The 16,258-nt window shown below is 40.7% G+C and overlaps 1 protein-coding gene across 9 annotated transcripts in view; it reads left to right on the forward strand.

The window, feature by feature from the left end:
* Nucleotides 1-16,258, forward strand: part of PHACTR2 (phosphatase and actin regulator 2) — a 293,821-nt gene that overhangs the window by 245,808 nt on the left and 31,755 nt on the right. For all 9 annotated transcript variants that reach the window (XM_063605498.1, XM_034962992.3, XM_003811546.5 and 6 more), the window contains 2 exons: nt 436-497; nt 5,989-6,126. In XM_063605498.1, coding sequence (XP_063461568.1) covers nt 436-497; nt 5,989-6,126 — 200 coding nt within the window. The remainder of the gene's footprint in view (nt 1-435; nt 498-5,988; nt 6,127-16,258) is intronic.

The raw sequence follows: 16,258 nt of genomic DNA on the forward strand, positions 1-16,258 counted from the left end.
TAATTTGCTCTTTTAATATGTCTCAGATTTTCACATGAAGGCCAGATCCAGAAGTAAATTTTTATCTGAATTCTGGTAAATTGTGCTTATAAGCCCATGAAATGATCAGCAATAGAGGGCTTTCATTAGAATATGGGCACTCCTATGGTTTTTTTAAGAATACAACAAGACATCAGGAAGCAAAAACGTTTAAAATTAGTAAAGCAAACCAGTCCTACAAAAAAAGCATGTGTGTGTGTGTGTGTGTGTGTGTATGTGTGTGTGCGTATAAGATGATCAACCTTCCTACAAAATATTTTGACAACTTTTTAACAATGTTGGTGGTGTGTTTGATCATTATTTGTTAGAGTCACATGATTGTGGCCTGATACACTTTTCTGAATATGAAATCATCTATAGTAACTGTCATCATGACTTTTCTCCTTTAATAAACAGAAAAGAATGAAGAAGAGGAACAAGAAGCAAAAATGGAACTTAAACGCAGACTCAGCAGAAAGGTAATGAAATCATGACTATTAATGAGCATATGTGTTTTGAGATATACTTTTTTAAAAAAATACTAATCCTCTCTGTATGTGTAAATCAGATGTTTAGAAATAATTATTCCTATTAGTCTATAATCATAGACATCAAAATCACAAGCCTGGGCAACATGGTGAAACCCTATCTCTATAAAAAATAAAAAAATTAGCCGGCATGGTGGCACATGCCTGTAGTTCCAGCTACTCAGGAGGCTGAGGTGGGAAGATTGCTTCAGCCCGGGAGGCAGAGGTTGCTGTGACCTGATATCATGCCACTGCACTCCAGGCTGGGAGACAGAATGAGACCCTGTCTCAAAAAAATGAAATAAAATAAAATGAAACAAATCAATATAATGCACATGCTACGAATGATGTTTCTAATAGCATGTTGTGCTAATTTTGAATAATTAACAAGGGTTTTAAATTGCATTTACTCTATGAAAATAGGTACTCTGTGTGAAAATTTTTAAAGACACACAAAAAGAAAAAAATAAAATCATGTCTTTCATTCAGAGACAGCCATTATTAACATTTCAATGCATGTATTTCCATTTTAAAAAATTGTTTTGAGTCAGGTGCAATGGCACGCACCTGTAGTCCCAGCTACTTGGAAGCTGAGGCAGGAGGATTGCTTGAGCCCAGGAGGTCAACACCAGCCTGGACAACATAGTGAGACGTTGTTTCAAAAAAAAAGAATTAATTGAAAATTAATCTCGCTTGATTAGAACAATGAAAAAAAAAAGAAAAAAAGAAGTGAAAAAAGTTTTTAATTATGATAAAAATTATTTCTTAAAATGCTCACACTTTCCATTTAGTGTTGGAAATATTACACAAGTAAGTATTTTGTTACTCCTGAAGATTTCCCACTATTCCACATCACAGCTGGGTAAGTAATTTATTAAGTGAACTTGATCATCGAGCCTGCCTGCTACAGTGCTACCCAGATTGACAAATGTCTTACCTCCCAAACTCAGACAATTGTTGCCACTTATTTATGAATATATAAATCTGATGTTAGGGCCATCACTTTTTTCTGTGTTAAAAAAAGTAATAGCCTTTGGAAAAATCAAGCACCATCAGAGTTTATATTTCATTATAAATCCTTCTAATCATTCTTCAGGCATACCTTATGCACCTAAAAATGGATAAAGTGACTAAAATGTGACATCTACATGAAGTGTGACCTGACCCACATTTTTGTGGGCTGGCCGGGGAGTCTTCAACAAAAGCATTCCAAGGCAGATGGAGGCAATGCTTCATTCCCACAGAAAAGCTATGGGGCTATGTTGAAAGTGTTTGGTTCTGTTTTTCAAGGAAAAAACATCCTTAATTTATCCATTGTATTAGTCCATTTTCACACTGCTGATAAAGACACACCTGAGACTGGGAAGAAAAAGAGACTTAATTGGACTTATAGTTCCACATGGCTGGGGAGGCCTCAGAATCATGGCGGGAGGCAAAAGGCTCTTCTAACGTGGTGGCGGCAAAAGAAAATGAGGAGGAAGCAAAACTGGAAACCCCTGATAAACACATCAGATCTTGTGAGACTTTTTGACTATCACAAGAATAGAATGGGAAAGACCGAGCCCCATGATTCAATTACCTCCTCCTGGGTCCCTCCCACAACACATGGGAATTCTGGGAGATACAATTCAAGTTGAGATTTGGGTGGGGACACAGCCAAACCATATCATTCTGCCCCTGGCCCCTCCAAATCTCACGTCCTCACATTTCAAAACCAATCATGCCTTCCCAACAGTCCACCAAAGTCTTAACTCATTTCGGCATTAACCCAAAAGTCCACAGTCCAAAGTCTCATCTGAGACAAGGCAAATCCCTTCCACCCATGAGCCTGTAAAATCAAAAGCAAGCTAGTTACTTCCTAGATAAAATGGGGGTACAGGCATTGGGTAAATACAGCTGTTCCAAATGGGAGATATTGGCCAAAACAAAGGGTTTGCAGGGCCCATGGCAAGTCTGAAATCCAGTGGGGCAGCCAAATTTTAAAGGTCCAAAATTATCTCCTTTGAATCCAGGTCTCACATCCAGGTCACGCTGATGCAAGAGGTGGGTTCCCATGGTCTTGGGCAGCTCCACCTCTGTGGCTTTGCAGGGTACAACCTCCCTCTTGGCTGCTTTCACAGGCTAGTGTTGAGTGTCTGCAGCTTTTCTAGACACATGGTGCATGCTGTTGGTGGATCTACCATTCTGGGTTCTGGAGGACAGTGACCCTCTTTGCACAGCTTCACTAGGCAGTGCCCCAGTAGGGACTCTGTGTGGGGGTTCCAACCCCACATTTCCCTACTGCACTGCCCTAGCAGAGGTTCTCCATGAGCCCCACCACCCCCCCAACCCTGCCCATGGCAAACTTTGGCCTGGGCATCTAGACAGAGGTTCCCAAACCTCAGTTTCTGACTTCTGTTCACCCACAAGCTCAACACCATATGGAAGCTGCCAAGGCTTGGGGCTTCCACGGTCTGAAGCCACAGCCCAAGTTCTACATTTGCCCCTTTCAGCCACAGCTGGAGTGGCTGGGGCACAGGTCACCAAGTCCCTAGGCTGCACACAGCACAGGGACCCTGGGCCCTGCCCACAAAACTACTTTTTCCTCCTGGGCCTTCAGGCCTGTGATGGGAGGAGCTGTCATGAAGGTCTCTGACATGGCCTGGAGACATTTTCCCCACGGTCTTGAGGATTAACATTAGCCTCCTTGCTACTTAGGCAAATTTCTGCAGCCAGCTTGAATTTCTCCTCAAAAAATGGGTTCTTTTCTGCTGCATTCTCAGGCTGCAAATTTTCTGAACTTTTATGCTCTGTTTCCCTTTTAAAATGGAATGCTTTTAACAGCACCCAAGTCACCTTTTGAATGCTTTGCTGCTTAGAAATTTCTTCTGCCAGATACCCTAAATCATCTCTCTCAAGTTCAAAGTTCCACAAATCTCTAGGGCAGGGGCAAAATGCCGCCATTCTTTTTGCTAAAACATAATAAGAGTCACCTTTGCTCCAGTTCCCAACAAGTTCCTTATCTCCATCTGAGACCACCTCAGCCTGGACCTTATTGTCCATATTGCTATCAGCATTTTTGTCAAAGCCATTTAACAAGTCTCTAGGAAGTTCCAAACTTTCCCACCTTTTCCTGTCTTCTTCTGAGTCTTCCAAACTGTTCCAACATCTGCCTGTTACCCAGTTCCAAAGTTGATTCCACATTTTTGGGTATCTTTTCAGGAACACCCCACTCCTGATACCAACTTACTGTATTAGTCTGTTTTCATGCTGCTGATAAAGGCATACCCTAGACTGGGAAGAAAAAGAGGTTTAATTGGACTTACAGTTCCACATGGCTGGGGAGGCCTCAGAATCCTGACAGGAGGCAAAAGGCATTTCTTACATTGTGGCAGCAAGATAAAATGAGGAGAAAGCAAAAGCAGAAACCCTTGATAAACCCATCAGATCTCATGAGACTCATTCACTATCACGAGAATAGCATGGGAAAGACCAGCCCCCCATGATTCAATTACCTCCCCCTGGGTCCCTCCCACAACATGTGGGAATTCTGGAGATACAATTCAAGTTGAGATTTGGGTGAGGACACCGCCAAACCATATCATTTTTTTTTCTCAAAGCTCATAAATGTCAAATAATGATCAAACTGAAAGACTTTATTGACTCAATTTCTAGGGATGACTCTAGTTTTCAATGGCCCTTAAGTTACCATCTGTAGACAATCAATCACCCCTCCTTATTGCCCTGGGCACAGTCTTGTGATACAAATCATCTTTCTCAATCCAGCTGGGCCCCTCCATGAGGCAGCAGTGCCAGCCCTTACCCTCTGCACCCACTTGCCTCCACCATACATAGCTCCATGCCGTAGGTGCAGGTCAGCCCATAGCACTGGTAGCTACCCCATGACTGGGACAGTCCTGAGGACAAGACTGGATGGATAACTTCTAACCTATATTGCCATTGGTCACTTTCCTTCTAGCCAGTTCTTAGGAGCAAGGGCTTCTCTACCTCCTTATGTCCACCTGCCCCAAAGTGGCAGCAAGAAGCTAGCAATATAGATTGGACAGCAACTAGACTATAGCAGATCACTTAGATTATTCTCTCTCTTGTCCATTGCCTACCGGGGCTCTATGAAGATAGAGGGAGCCATAGTTGGCACATCCCTGCTCCAGTGGGCTCAGGGTATGGGCCTAGGCCTTCTAAAAGTCCTCGAGTGCTTTGAATATTACAGTATTGGCTTAGTTCAGAAGGAAACTGAGGCCCAGGAAAGGGTTGTTAATGACTACAGAATGTAGACCCAGTGCAAAATAAGGAATATCTCTGGACAGGTGTTGTGCCTTATGCCTGTAACCCCAGCACTTTGGGAGGCTGAGATGGGAGAATCGCTTGAGCCCAAGAGTTCAAGACCAGCCTGAGCAACATAGAGAGACCCCCCCCCCACTCTGTTTAAATAAAAAAAAATAAGTGATATCTCCAGAGAGGACCACTTAGATGATGGGTAGTCTGGCTGTATACAGAGTATATATAAGAGAGGAAATATATGAAAATGGGCCCTATGGCTACAATAGATGTCTAAGTCTACCTCTCTGGAGATAACTGTGATATCACCCAACTAAGAAAGACCAAAATGGGAGTGAACCTCCGTAGCAGAGAGTAGATGATGCCTGTTTACCAGGGGGCCAGCTTTCTTTCACCTGTCAGAGTCTTATTCTTCGGTTTGAGAAAGGACCCAGAAAGAAAAGCAATATAATTACAAATCTGAATTTGACAAAGACCACAAGGAGGAACCGAAGTTGTTAGAAGTATCTTAAAGGTTGGAGTTGATTTTAAGCAGTGATGGCCTCAAGGAAGTACAGTTCTCCATCACCTCTGCCCTCCCCATTCCTGCACATTGGTTTTTCTGGCCAAAGGCATGTGTCCGATTGGGGTCTTGCCCTTATTATGAATAACTTAAGGACAGCTGTGCTGTAGGCGCACCCTTTATTGGACTCTTTCTATGTCATAACTTTGTACATTTCTGAGTGTATGGGCTTAATATTATAGGAACAGGTTTTTATTCCCATTTCTAAAAATTCCATGGCTTTTGCCTTGATAATTCAATCACCAAACCAGCCATTCTGTATCTGGGTTACTATTGTGTCTGCGCATTGCATGTTCCTTGCGTCAGGGATGATAGACCTTTATCACAGTGCCAGGCAAGTTGGGGAAAATAGCATAATGCAGGTGGTTGCCAAAGACTGTGACCTATCTAAAACGATGATTTTTTTATAGTCTCAAAAATTAGGGCACATGGCTTTCTAGTTCTCATTAGAAATTCCCAAGATGCTGTTGCTTTTTTTTTTTTTTTGATGCCTGAAAGTGACCTTATTTAACCATAACTTTGAAGTGTTCTCTATAGAAAACTTGCCACCATGAGGCTGTAAGTGGTTTACTGAACTCTGCCTTTTTCCTTGTCCTCCTGCAGCTCAGCCTGAGACCCACAGTGGCAGAGCTACAAGCTCGAAGGATCCTGCGATTTAACGAGTATGTAGAAGTCACGGATTCTCCTGACTATGACCGCCGAGCAGACAAGCCCTGGGCCAGGTTAACACCTGCAGACAAGGCAAGAATCCCAGTGGATTTTGTGTTGATTGTATTGCTTTTCTGGAAGCTCCAATATCCACATCCCCCGTACTTAAGTCATCCCAGGGGACGAGATCTTACCAAATATTACAACGGTTTTCTGCCTCTGATTATTTAAGCCACTTAAGTGATACATTTAGTGATATCAATGTAGTTCTTTCAACTAAGTCTCAGAGAAAAGTAGTTATTTACCATATAACCTACCTGCTTTCATACCTGGATGAGGAGGGCTTTCTCACATCCAGGATTTATCCTTACTCTTAGAAAATATAACTTATACAACTTATCATTTTAAAGGGATATGTTAATAGAAAGGTTTAATCTTCATCAAGACTGGCACACTTTTAATAGAAATGACAAGACAGCAAATAGTTTAGGCTATGTGGGCCATACAATCTTTGTTGCAACTGCCCAGTTCTGCCATTGTAGCATGAAAACAGCCACAATGTGTAATTGAATGGATATGTATATGCTCCAATAAAACTTTATCTACAAAAACAGATGGTGGGCCAAATTTGGCCTGCAGGTCAGGCTTACCAACCCCTAATCTAAATCATTGCACACAATTCCTGAAAAATGAAATATACAGTGGGTTCTATCAATGTAGAAAGACTTTTATCTTATTAGTACCATTGTTCCATAGGCAAAGATTCGTGCCAACCGTTTGTTTTTAAATTGTTCTAATTTTTATCTCTTAGCAAAATCTGGTATTGAATAAACTCATGCTATACCCAGTTTTTTTTTTAATCATAAGTACTTTTGCTTAAACATGCCACATCTTAATGCTAAAACTAGGCATTTAATCATGCTCTGTGCTGACCCTTTTTAATAGGAAGCTTCGTTATTTAAAATACCTGCTATGCATCAAGCACATACTGGAGATACAGATTCAGAAATCCTTAGCTCATAAGTAGAAATGAAAAGTAAGAAGGAATAAGATCACAAAGGAAGAATGTTCAGAACAAGAATAGAAGAGAAGGAGGCTGAGAAAAGCACTCCAGGGATGTTTTAGGAAGCAGCAGCAGAAGAATATTGAGAAGAATTGTCCGTGAAGTGGGGAAAGAGGAGAAGCTGGTAGCACAGCAGCTTGGAAGGACTGTGTCAGGGAGGACGGACGGCCACATGTGTGCAGTGACATGGTGAGAGGGAGCATTTTGGTAGCCTGATGGGTGGAAGCCTGTGGTGGAGACAACGAGGATCAAACATAATCCTGAGAATTTGGGCTCTGAAGTATGATGAGGCAGTTGTTCAACATATGGCTGGTGATTGTGAAGGTTAATAAGCTTGGGTGCGTAAATTTGGAAAATGAGATACAGTATCAAGGGAGTGATTTTTTTTTAATTTATGGGAAATACTTGAACAATTTTTTATGTGGTGAAGGGGTCAAAAGAAAGGGAGAGGTTGAACATACAGGCGGAAAAGTCAGTAACTGATAGCGTGGGAAAAATCACTGGAGTAGCAGGTCAGTACTTATGTGAAAGAGGCAAGGAGCAGACCCTTGAGGACGGAGGGAGAGCACAGGCTGAGGAAGCTAGGAAGTCGTATCTCATTGTGCTTTTACATTGCCTCTCGTTCATTATGAATGAGATTGAACATATTTTCATATGCCTATTGGGCATTTGGATACCACTCCACCGAAGTGCTTTTTGCCCATTTTCTTCTGGGTTGTCAATTTTTTCTGATTCATAGGAGTTCTTCATATATTCCAGTTATGTATGTTGCAAATATTGATTTAACAAGATTCTTTTTTTTTTTTTTTTGAGACGGAGTCTCACTCTGTCACCCAGGCTGGAGTGCTGTGGCTCGATCTCAGCTCACTGCAAGCTCCACCTCCTGTGTTCACGCCATTCTCCTGCTTCAGCCTCCCGAGTGGCTGGGACTACAGGCGCCCGCCACCACGCCCAGCTATTTTTTAAAAAATATTTTTAGTAGAGATGGGGTTTCACCGTGTTAGCCAGGATGGTCTCGATCTCCTGACATTGTGATCTGCCCGCCTCGGCCTCCCAAAGTGCTGGGATTACAGGCGTGAGCCATGGCGCCCGGCCAACAAGATTCTTAAACTTAATACAGTCGAATTTATCAACCTTTTTCTTTATGGCTTATGATTTTGTTTCTGGTTTTAAAAATTCTTTGCATACCAAAATGATAGATATATTCTCATATACTGTCTTCTAAATTGTTTATAATTTTGCTTTTCACATTTAACTTTTTTGTTTACCTGGAGTTGTTTTTTGGGGGAAGGTATAAGATATGCTTTCAGTTTGCTTGGTCATCTGTATTATATGTTTGTTTTCTATGTCATTATTTGCTCTTTTCTCTTCTTCCTCCTAATTTTTTGGGCTTTATTGGCTATTCTGTTCTAACCTAAGATAGACTCTCCAGATCATTAATTTTCATCCTTCCTTACTTTCTGATACAAGCACTGAAGGTTAGAAATGACTCTGTGTGTCAGTGATTTGCAACCTTGGCTACAAATTGGAATCACCTATAGATCTTTAAGAATGTGGATGTCTGGGTCCCATCTCCAGAGATGCTGATCTCATTGGTCTGGGATGTGGCCTTCATATTGGGATTTTTAGTAATTATAAATATCTCACATGTCCTTGAAAACAATATGTGTTCTATGGTTTGAGGGTGTGCAAATTTTCCTGTAAGATCAATCTTGCTAGTTCTATTCAGATTTCTGTAGCCTTAGTTATTTTTTTGTCAATTTGATCCATCAGGTAACAAACAAGACATGTTAAATCTCCCACTATGTGGATTTTTTTTTTTTTACTTCTCCTTATAATTCTGTTAATTTTGCTTCACTTATTGTGAGGTGTATCATTAGATATATATGTTTAGAATGCATACATTTTCTTGATGAAACTTTGTTATATTTAAAAATATAATTTTTAAACTGGATTGTCAAAATGAGTTATTTTATACTACCTTAGTACTATGAATTGAAGCAGCAAACCTCTGTGATGTTTAGCTGATGGCTTCAAATTTTCAGGGTACATTTCATCCCTCCCTGCCTATCCCCTTACTTACTAAGCACCAGCTTGCAATTTTTTGTTTGTCCTTGGAGGGTCAGATATTCTAGCTTACCCTTACACTGAGGGTATGCCATTTGGTCCCCAATTTATGGAGAGAGAATTATTTATTAGACCTGAGTGGGTTTTGTGTGTCTTCTGTATTTCAGCAGATCATAAAGATGCCTGCTCAAATTCACTAGATTTAACACAAGTGCCCTCAAGGTCAAAGCCAGTTTCATTTCTCACTTACCTTATTTTTCTGGCCATGATCTTCTTTTACTCATTCTCGTTAAAGTATTTTTTACTCTTTTCCCAGCTGTTTAGTACATTTAAAGCAGTTTTTAGATGCCATGATTAGCATTTTAATTGTTTTTCAATAGAAGAGTTAGTCAAGGCATCTGGTATGCCATTTTGCTAGAAATAGTACTGCATTATGAACTTGGTGCAAGGTTTCTTCCATCCTCCTTTCCTTTCAGTTGTGGGCTTCTGGTCATTCACCTCTCATTTAGTGGCTCCTAGTTGACCCTGCTCTAGTCACTGTTTCTGTGCAGTGACCTTCCCCAAAACTTAGTGATTGAAAACAGCAGCTATTTTATATCTTACAGATTTTGTAGGTTGGGGATTTAGTCAGGGCTCAGCTAGGTGATTCTTCTGCTCTTCATGAGGTTGACTAAGGTCACTCAATGTTATTCAGCTGACAAATAGGCTACTTTGGAGGCTCCAAGATAACCTCTCTAACATGTCTGGTGTCTTGGCAAGGAAGGCTCAGAGACTGGGCTCAATTCTGGCTCCTAGTCCGCCAAACTACCTATACATGGCCTCTTCAGCATGGTGGCCCGAGTCATCAGTCTTCTTACTTGGTGGCTCAGCAAATGTCCCAAGAGAACCAGGTAAAAGCTATATGGCCTTTCCTGATCTGGCTTTGGAAGGCATCCAGCCTCACTTCCACTACGTTCTATTAGTAACAGGCAAATCATAAGACCAGCTCAAGCTTCAAGGAAAGGGGAATTAATTAGCTCCACTTCTTGACAGGGGAGTGGCAAGATCACAATTGTGGCCAAATTTGGAAAATACAATTTTCCACACCCACCATTCCCAGCTATCTTATTATTCAAATGCAAAACTTCAGAAAGGCAGGTAGAGCCAGATAAATGAGTAAAGATCACTGCAGTTGCCAAGTATGCAAGCAGGGAGAGTCTAAATGACTAACCACCCTCATGTGGAAACTAAATTGTCCAAACCCTAGAAACAGTTCTTTTTGACTCTTGTTCTTTTGTTGGAAGGTAGAGCTCATTCATCTCTAGCTGTAACAGAGAGGATTTTTTTTTTAATTTTATGTTGAAACAAAAATGGGATTTTGTTCTGGACTTCTAGGTTGCAGGGGAAAGGTACATGACCAGGTTTTCTGCCACAGGCTTTGTTTCTGTTCATGAGTGCTTTGAAGGCATATGACTTTGACATCTCCCTTGCAGATCTGAGCCCCAGAGCACAGCCACCGCCCCTCTCTCCTCACACATGGGCCTCATTTTCTCCCTCTGACAGTATCTCTCACATTTCTCCTGAGGCTTTTTAAAGTCTAAAAAGCAGCATTTTTAGAAGTGGATTTTTATTGTGTATGTGTGTGTTTCTCTGGAAGAAAATTAAGAGGTAGAATTTCTTTTAAATAGAAAAAATATTGGCCAGGCATGGTGGCTCATGCCTGTAATCCTAGCACTTTGGGAGGCCGAGGTTTCTTGAGCTCAAGATTTCTTGAGCTCAGGAGTTTGAGACCAGCCTGAGCAATGTGGTGAAACTCTGCCTGTACTAAAAAATACAAAAAATTAGCCGGGTGTGGTGGCGCGTACCTGTAGTCCCAGCTACTCGGGAAGCTGAGGTGGGAGAATTGCTTGAGCCCAGGAGCAGGAGGCTGCAGTGAGCCATGCCACTGCACTCCAGCCTGGGCAACAGAGCCAGACCTTATCTCAAAATAAATAAATAATATGGTACACTTTTTAAAGATAAAAAATAGAAAAATGCAACAATTTAAGATGTTTATGTGTAGTATATTGTATATACACAAGTGATGAATATTCATTGGGCCATATCTGAATATTCAAAAATGCAAAAATAAAAAAAGAACCACTTTAATGCACGGTACTTTTAATAATTTCTAAAAATACCATTTACTACCTAACACTGAAAAAAATTGTTCCCTCTAGTTGTTAAAAGATAAGTGTGATGAAATAGTACAATATTATTGCCCAAAGATCCTAAGACTATCAATGGTCTTAGTGTATATTTTATTTTAGAATGAAAATAACACATGCTAATCACCATTATTAACAAGCATTTCTGGTTTTTGTTGCTTTTTACCTTAAAACATTTTATAATATATTATTTATTATATATATTTAGATCAGATTTAAAATATTGTATTAAGTTAATTCATGTAAAAATTATAATTTAGCTATTATGTTTAAAAATGAGTTTTATTTTTAACTTTTGAGCTCTATATCCCATTTTTAAAAACTATTCAAAGTAAATATTTCCACCTCTGCTTTAAAAAATAAACAATGAGGCCAGGTGCAGTGGCTCATGCCTGTAATCCAAGCGCTTTGAGAGGGTGAGTTGGGTGGATCACTTGAGGTCAGGAGTTCAAGACCAGCCTGGCCAACATGGTGAAACCCCATCTCTACTAAAAATACAAAAATTAGCTGTGCATGGTGGCTCCTGCCTGTAGTCCCAGCTGCTTGGGAGACTGAAGCAGGAGAATCACTTGAACCCAGGAGACAGAAGTTGCAGTGAGCTAAGATTATGCCGCTGCACTCCAGCCTGGGTGACAAAGCGAGACTCCATCTCAAAAACTGAACCAAACCAAACAAACAAACAAACAAAAAATGAGCTTCCTTTCAGCCTAAAGGAGACATCTTTTTTCTTTCTCTTATCTTATTGCCATTTTCTTAGCCCCATTAAGCTACCACCTTGCATTTTAAAGAGTAGTAGCCAATCAGTCAATAATTAATCAGTGCCTCTCCTTTCTGTGAAGGAGGAAGGCCCTTGCTGGTTGTCGTGGGGAATCTCCGGAATCTGGTAGTCTGGTTAAATGGCTCATGTTGGAAAAGAGAAGTGGTGGGAGAAATGCCTTATTAATTGTGAACTTGATTGAGCTTTATTCACCTTTAAAATAAAATTTTCAGGTCGGGGCACAGTGACTCACACTTGTAATGTTAGCACTTTGGGAGGCCAAGGTGGGAGGGTCACTTGAGGCAAGGAGTTAAAGACCAGCCTGAGCAACATAGCAAGACCGTCTCTCTACAAAAACTAAAAAAATTAGCCAGGTGTGGTGGCACACCCATGTATTCCTACCTACTTGGAAGGCTGAGGCAGGAGGATCCCTTGAGTCTGGGAGTTCAAGACTGCAATGAGCTGTGATTGTGCCACTGCACTGCAGCCTGGGCAACAGAATGAGACCCTGTCTCTAAAACAAAAATAAACAAAATAAAATTTTCAGTTTTAGAATATATGTACTTAGAGCACTAGAAACAGATATATGTACAGTAAAATAGAGATGGCCTGGTTTCCTGCACTGAGGTAGATAGACGAGCTGGCCCTTCAGTGGCAGACAGGTGAGGTCAGAGAAGGCCATTGAATTGGCCTGAAGACCTAGGCTTGCCTGCCAGTAACCATCTCCTTAGAGTAGAACTTGGAAGCTCCATGGAGGAGAGAGGGGCAGGCTTTAGAACTGGGCACTTCTAGGATGGATTGATCCTTGACTTGGCCACTTAGTAGTTGTTTGACCTTGGCCAAGTCATTTAACCTAGGTTTACTTAACTAGTAAAATAAAGCCAATCATATCTATCTTGAGAATTAGGTAGAATATCTCTAGAATTCCTGCTTGTCAATAAATGGTAGCTATTACCAATATTATACTCATGGTCCGGGATGAGAAGCCAAGCTTTGTTCCCCATTGGTGATATTTTCACTGTTGATTCCTGAATTTACGATCTAGTCTAAAATTATCCAGTGAAAGAGAGTGTAGAATTTTTTCAGATGAGATGTGCTTTTGTCCAACAGGTCACTCAGTAATCACTTATTAAAACCCTTACAATATATTAGGTATCGTCCTAGATACTGGGGATATAAAGTTGAATAAGACAAACTGTCTTTCCGGGAACACAGTGTCTAAACAGGTCCTAAGAAAGCCTGAGATTTTTGTTGTCCCTAAGCTATTCTTTGCCCTGTTCATTGATGCCTTAGCAGCAGAAGGGAGTACACTTGCCTCCCTGTGGCATTGAACTTGATTGATGAGTAGTCCAGAAATCCTCTCCACATCCCATCATAATTTTATCCAAGAAATAAAGGATATCAAAATGGCAATTCTAGTTAATTCTGGCCCCACAGCTCATGCTATTTGAGAAGGCAGCAAGTTCTGCATTTTCTTTTTCTTTTCTTTCTTTCTTTCTTTCTTTTTATTATACTTTAAGTTCTGGGTTACATGTGCAGAACGTGTAGGTTTGTTACATAGGTATACACGTGCCATGGTGGTTTGCTGCACCCATCAACCCATCACCTACATTAGGTATTTCTCCTAATATTATCCCTCCCCTAGTCCCCCACCCCCTACAGGCCCCAGTGTGTGATGTTCCCCTCCCTGTGTCCATGTGTTCTTATTGTTCAGCTCCCACTTATGAGTGAGAACATGCGGTGTTTGGTTTTCTGATCTTGTGATAGTTTGCTGAGAATGATGGTTTCCAGCTTCATCCGTGTCCCTGCAAAGGACATCAACTCATCCTTTTTTATGGCTGCATAGTATTCCATGGTGTATATGTGCCACATTTTCTTAATCCAGTCTATCACTGATGGACATATGGGTTGGTTCCATGTCTTTGCTATTGTGAATAGTGCCTCAGTAAACATACATGTGCATGTGTCTTTATTGTAGAATAATTTCTAATCCTTTGGGTATACATCCAGTAATGGAATTGCTGGGTCAAATGGTATTTCTAGTTCTAGATCCTTGAGGAATCGCCACACTGTCTTCCAAATGGTTGAACTAATTTACACTCCCACTAACAGCGTAAAAGCATTCCTATTTCTCCACATCCTCTCCAGCATCTGTTGTTTCCTGACTTTTGAATGATTGCCATTCTAACTGGCATGAGATGGTATCTCATTCTGGTTTTGATTTGCATTTCTCTCATGACCAGTGATGATGAGCATCGTTTCATATGTCTGTTGGCTGCATAAATGTCTTCATTTGAGAAGTTTCTGTTCATATCCTTAGCCCATTTTTTGATGGGGTTGTTTGCTTTTTTCTTGTAAATTTGTTTAAGTTCTTTGTAGATTCTGGATATTAGCCCTTTGTCAGATGAATAGATTGCAAAAATTTTCTCCCATTCTGTAGGTTGCCTGTTCACTCTGATGATAATTTCTTTTGCTGTGCAGAAACTCTTCAGTTTAATTAGATCCCTGTTTGTCAATTTTGGCTTTTGTTGCCGTTTGCTTTTGGCGTTTTAGACATGAAGTCTTTGCCCATGCCTATGTCCTGAATGGTATTGCCCAGGTTTTCTTCTAGGGTTTTTATGGTCCTAGGTTTTACGTTTAAGTCTTTGATCCATCTTGAGTTGATTTTTGTATAAGGTGTAAGGAAGGGGTCCAGTTCCAGTTTTCTGCATATGGCCAGCCAGTTTTCCCAACACCATTTATTAAATAGTGAATCTTCCCCATCGCTTGTATGTGTCAGGTTTGTCAAAGATCAGGTGGTAGATGTGTGGTGTTATTTCTCCGTTCTGTTCCATCAGTCTGTGTATCTGTTTTGGCACCAGTACCATGCTGTTTTGGTTACTGTAGCCTTGTAAAGTTTGTAGTCAGGTAGCAAGATGCCTCCAGCTTTGTCCTTCTTGCCCAGGATTGTCTTGGATATGAGAGCTCTTTTTTGGTTCCATATGAGGTTTAAAGTAGTTTTTTCCAATTCTGTGAAGAAAGTCAGTGGTAGCTGGATGGGGATAGCATTGAATCTGTAAATTACTTTGGGCAGTAAGGCCATTTTCACGATATTGATTCTTCCTATCCATGAGCATGGAATGTTTTTCCATTTGTTTCTGTCCTCTCTTATTTCCTTGAGCAGTGGTTTGTAGTTCTCCTTGAAGAGGTCCTTCATATCCCTTGTAAGTTGTGTTCCTACGTATTTTATTCTCTTTGTAGCAATTGTGAATGGGAGTTCACTCATGATTTGGCTCTCTGTTTGTCTGTTATTGGTATATAGGAATGCTTGTGATTTTTGCACATTGATTTTGTATCCTGAGACTTTGCTGAAGTGGCTTATCAGCTTAAGGAGATTTTGGGCTGAGACGATGGGGTTTTCCAAATATACAGTCATGTCATCTGCAAACAAAGATAATTTGACTTCCTCTCTTCCTATTTGAATACCTTTTATTGCTTTCTCTTGCCTGATTGCCCTGGCCAGAACTTCCAACATTATGTTGAATAGGAGTGGTGAGAGAGGTCATCCTTGTCTTGTGCCAGTTTTCAAAGGGAATGCTTCCAGTGTTTGTCCATTCAGTATGATACTGTCTGTGGGTTTGTCATAAACAGCTCTTATTATTTTGGGATACGTTCCATCGATACCTAGTTTACCATGAAAGGCTGTTGAATTTTGTCGAAGGCCTTTTCTGCATCTATTGAGATAATCATGTGGTTTTTGTCATTGGTTCTGTTTATGTGATGGATTATGTTTATTGATTTGTGTATGTTGAACCAGCCTTGCATTGCAGGGATGAAGCTGACTTGATCATGGTGGATCAGCTTTTTGATATTCTGCTGGATTGGGTTTGCCAGTATTTTACTGAGGATTTTTGCACTGATGTTCATCGGGGATATTGGCCTAAAATTCTCTCTTTTCTGTTGTGTCTCTGCCAGGCTTTGGTATCAGGATGATGCTGGCCTCATAAAATGAGTTAGGGAGGATTCCCTCTTTTTCTATTGATTGGGATAGTTTCAGAAGGAATGGTACCAGCTCCTCTTTGTACTTCTGGTAGAATTTGGCTGTGAATCCGTCTGGTCCTGGACTCTTTTTGGTTGGTAGGCTATTAATTATTGCCTCAATTTCAGAGCTTG

This window comes from Pan paniscus, chromosome 5, assembly GCF_029289425.2.
Source record: "Pan paniscus chromosome 5, NHGRI_mPanPan1-v2.0_pri, whole genome shotgun sequence".
NCBI classification, from domain to species: domain Eukaryota; kingdom Metazoa; phylum Chordata; class Mammalia; order Primates; family Hominidae; genus Pan; species Pan paniscus.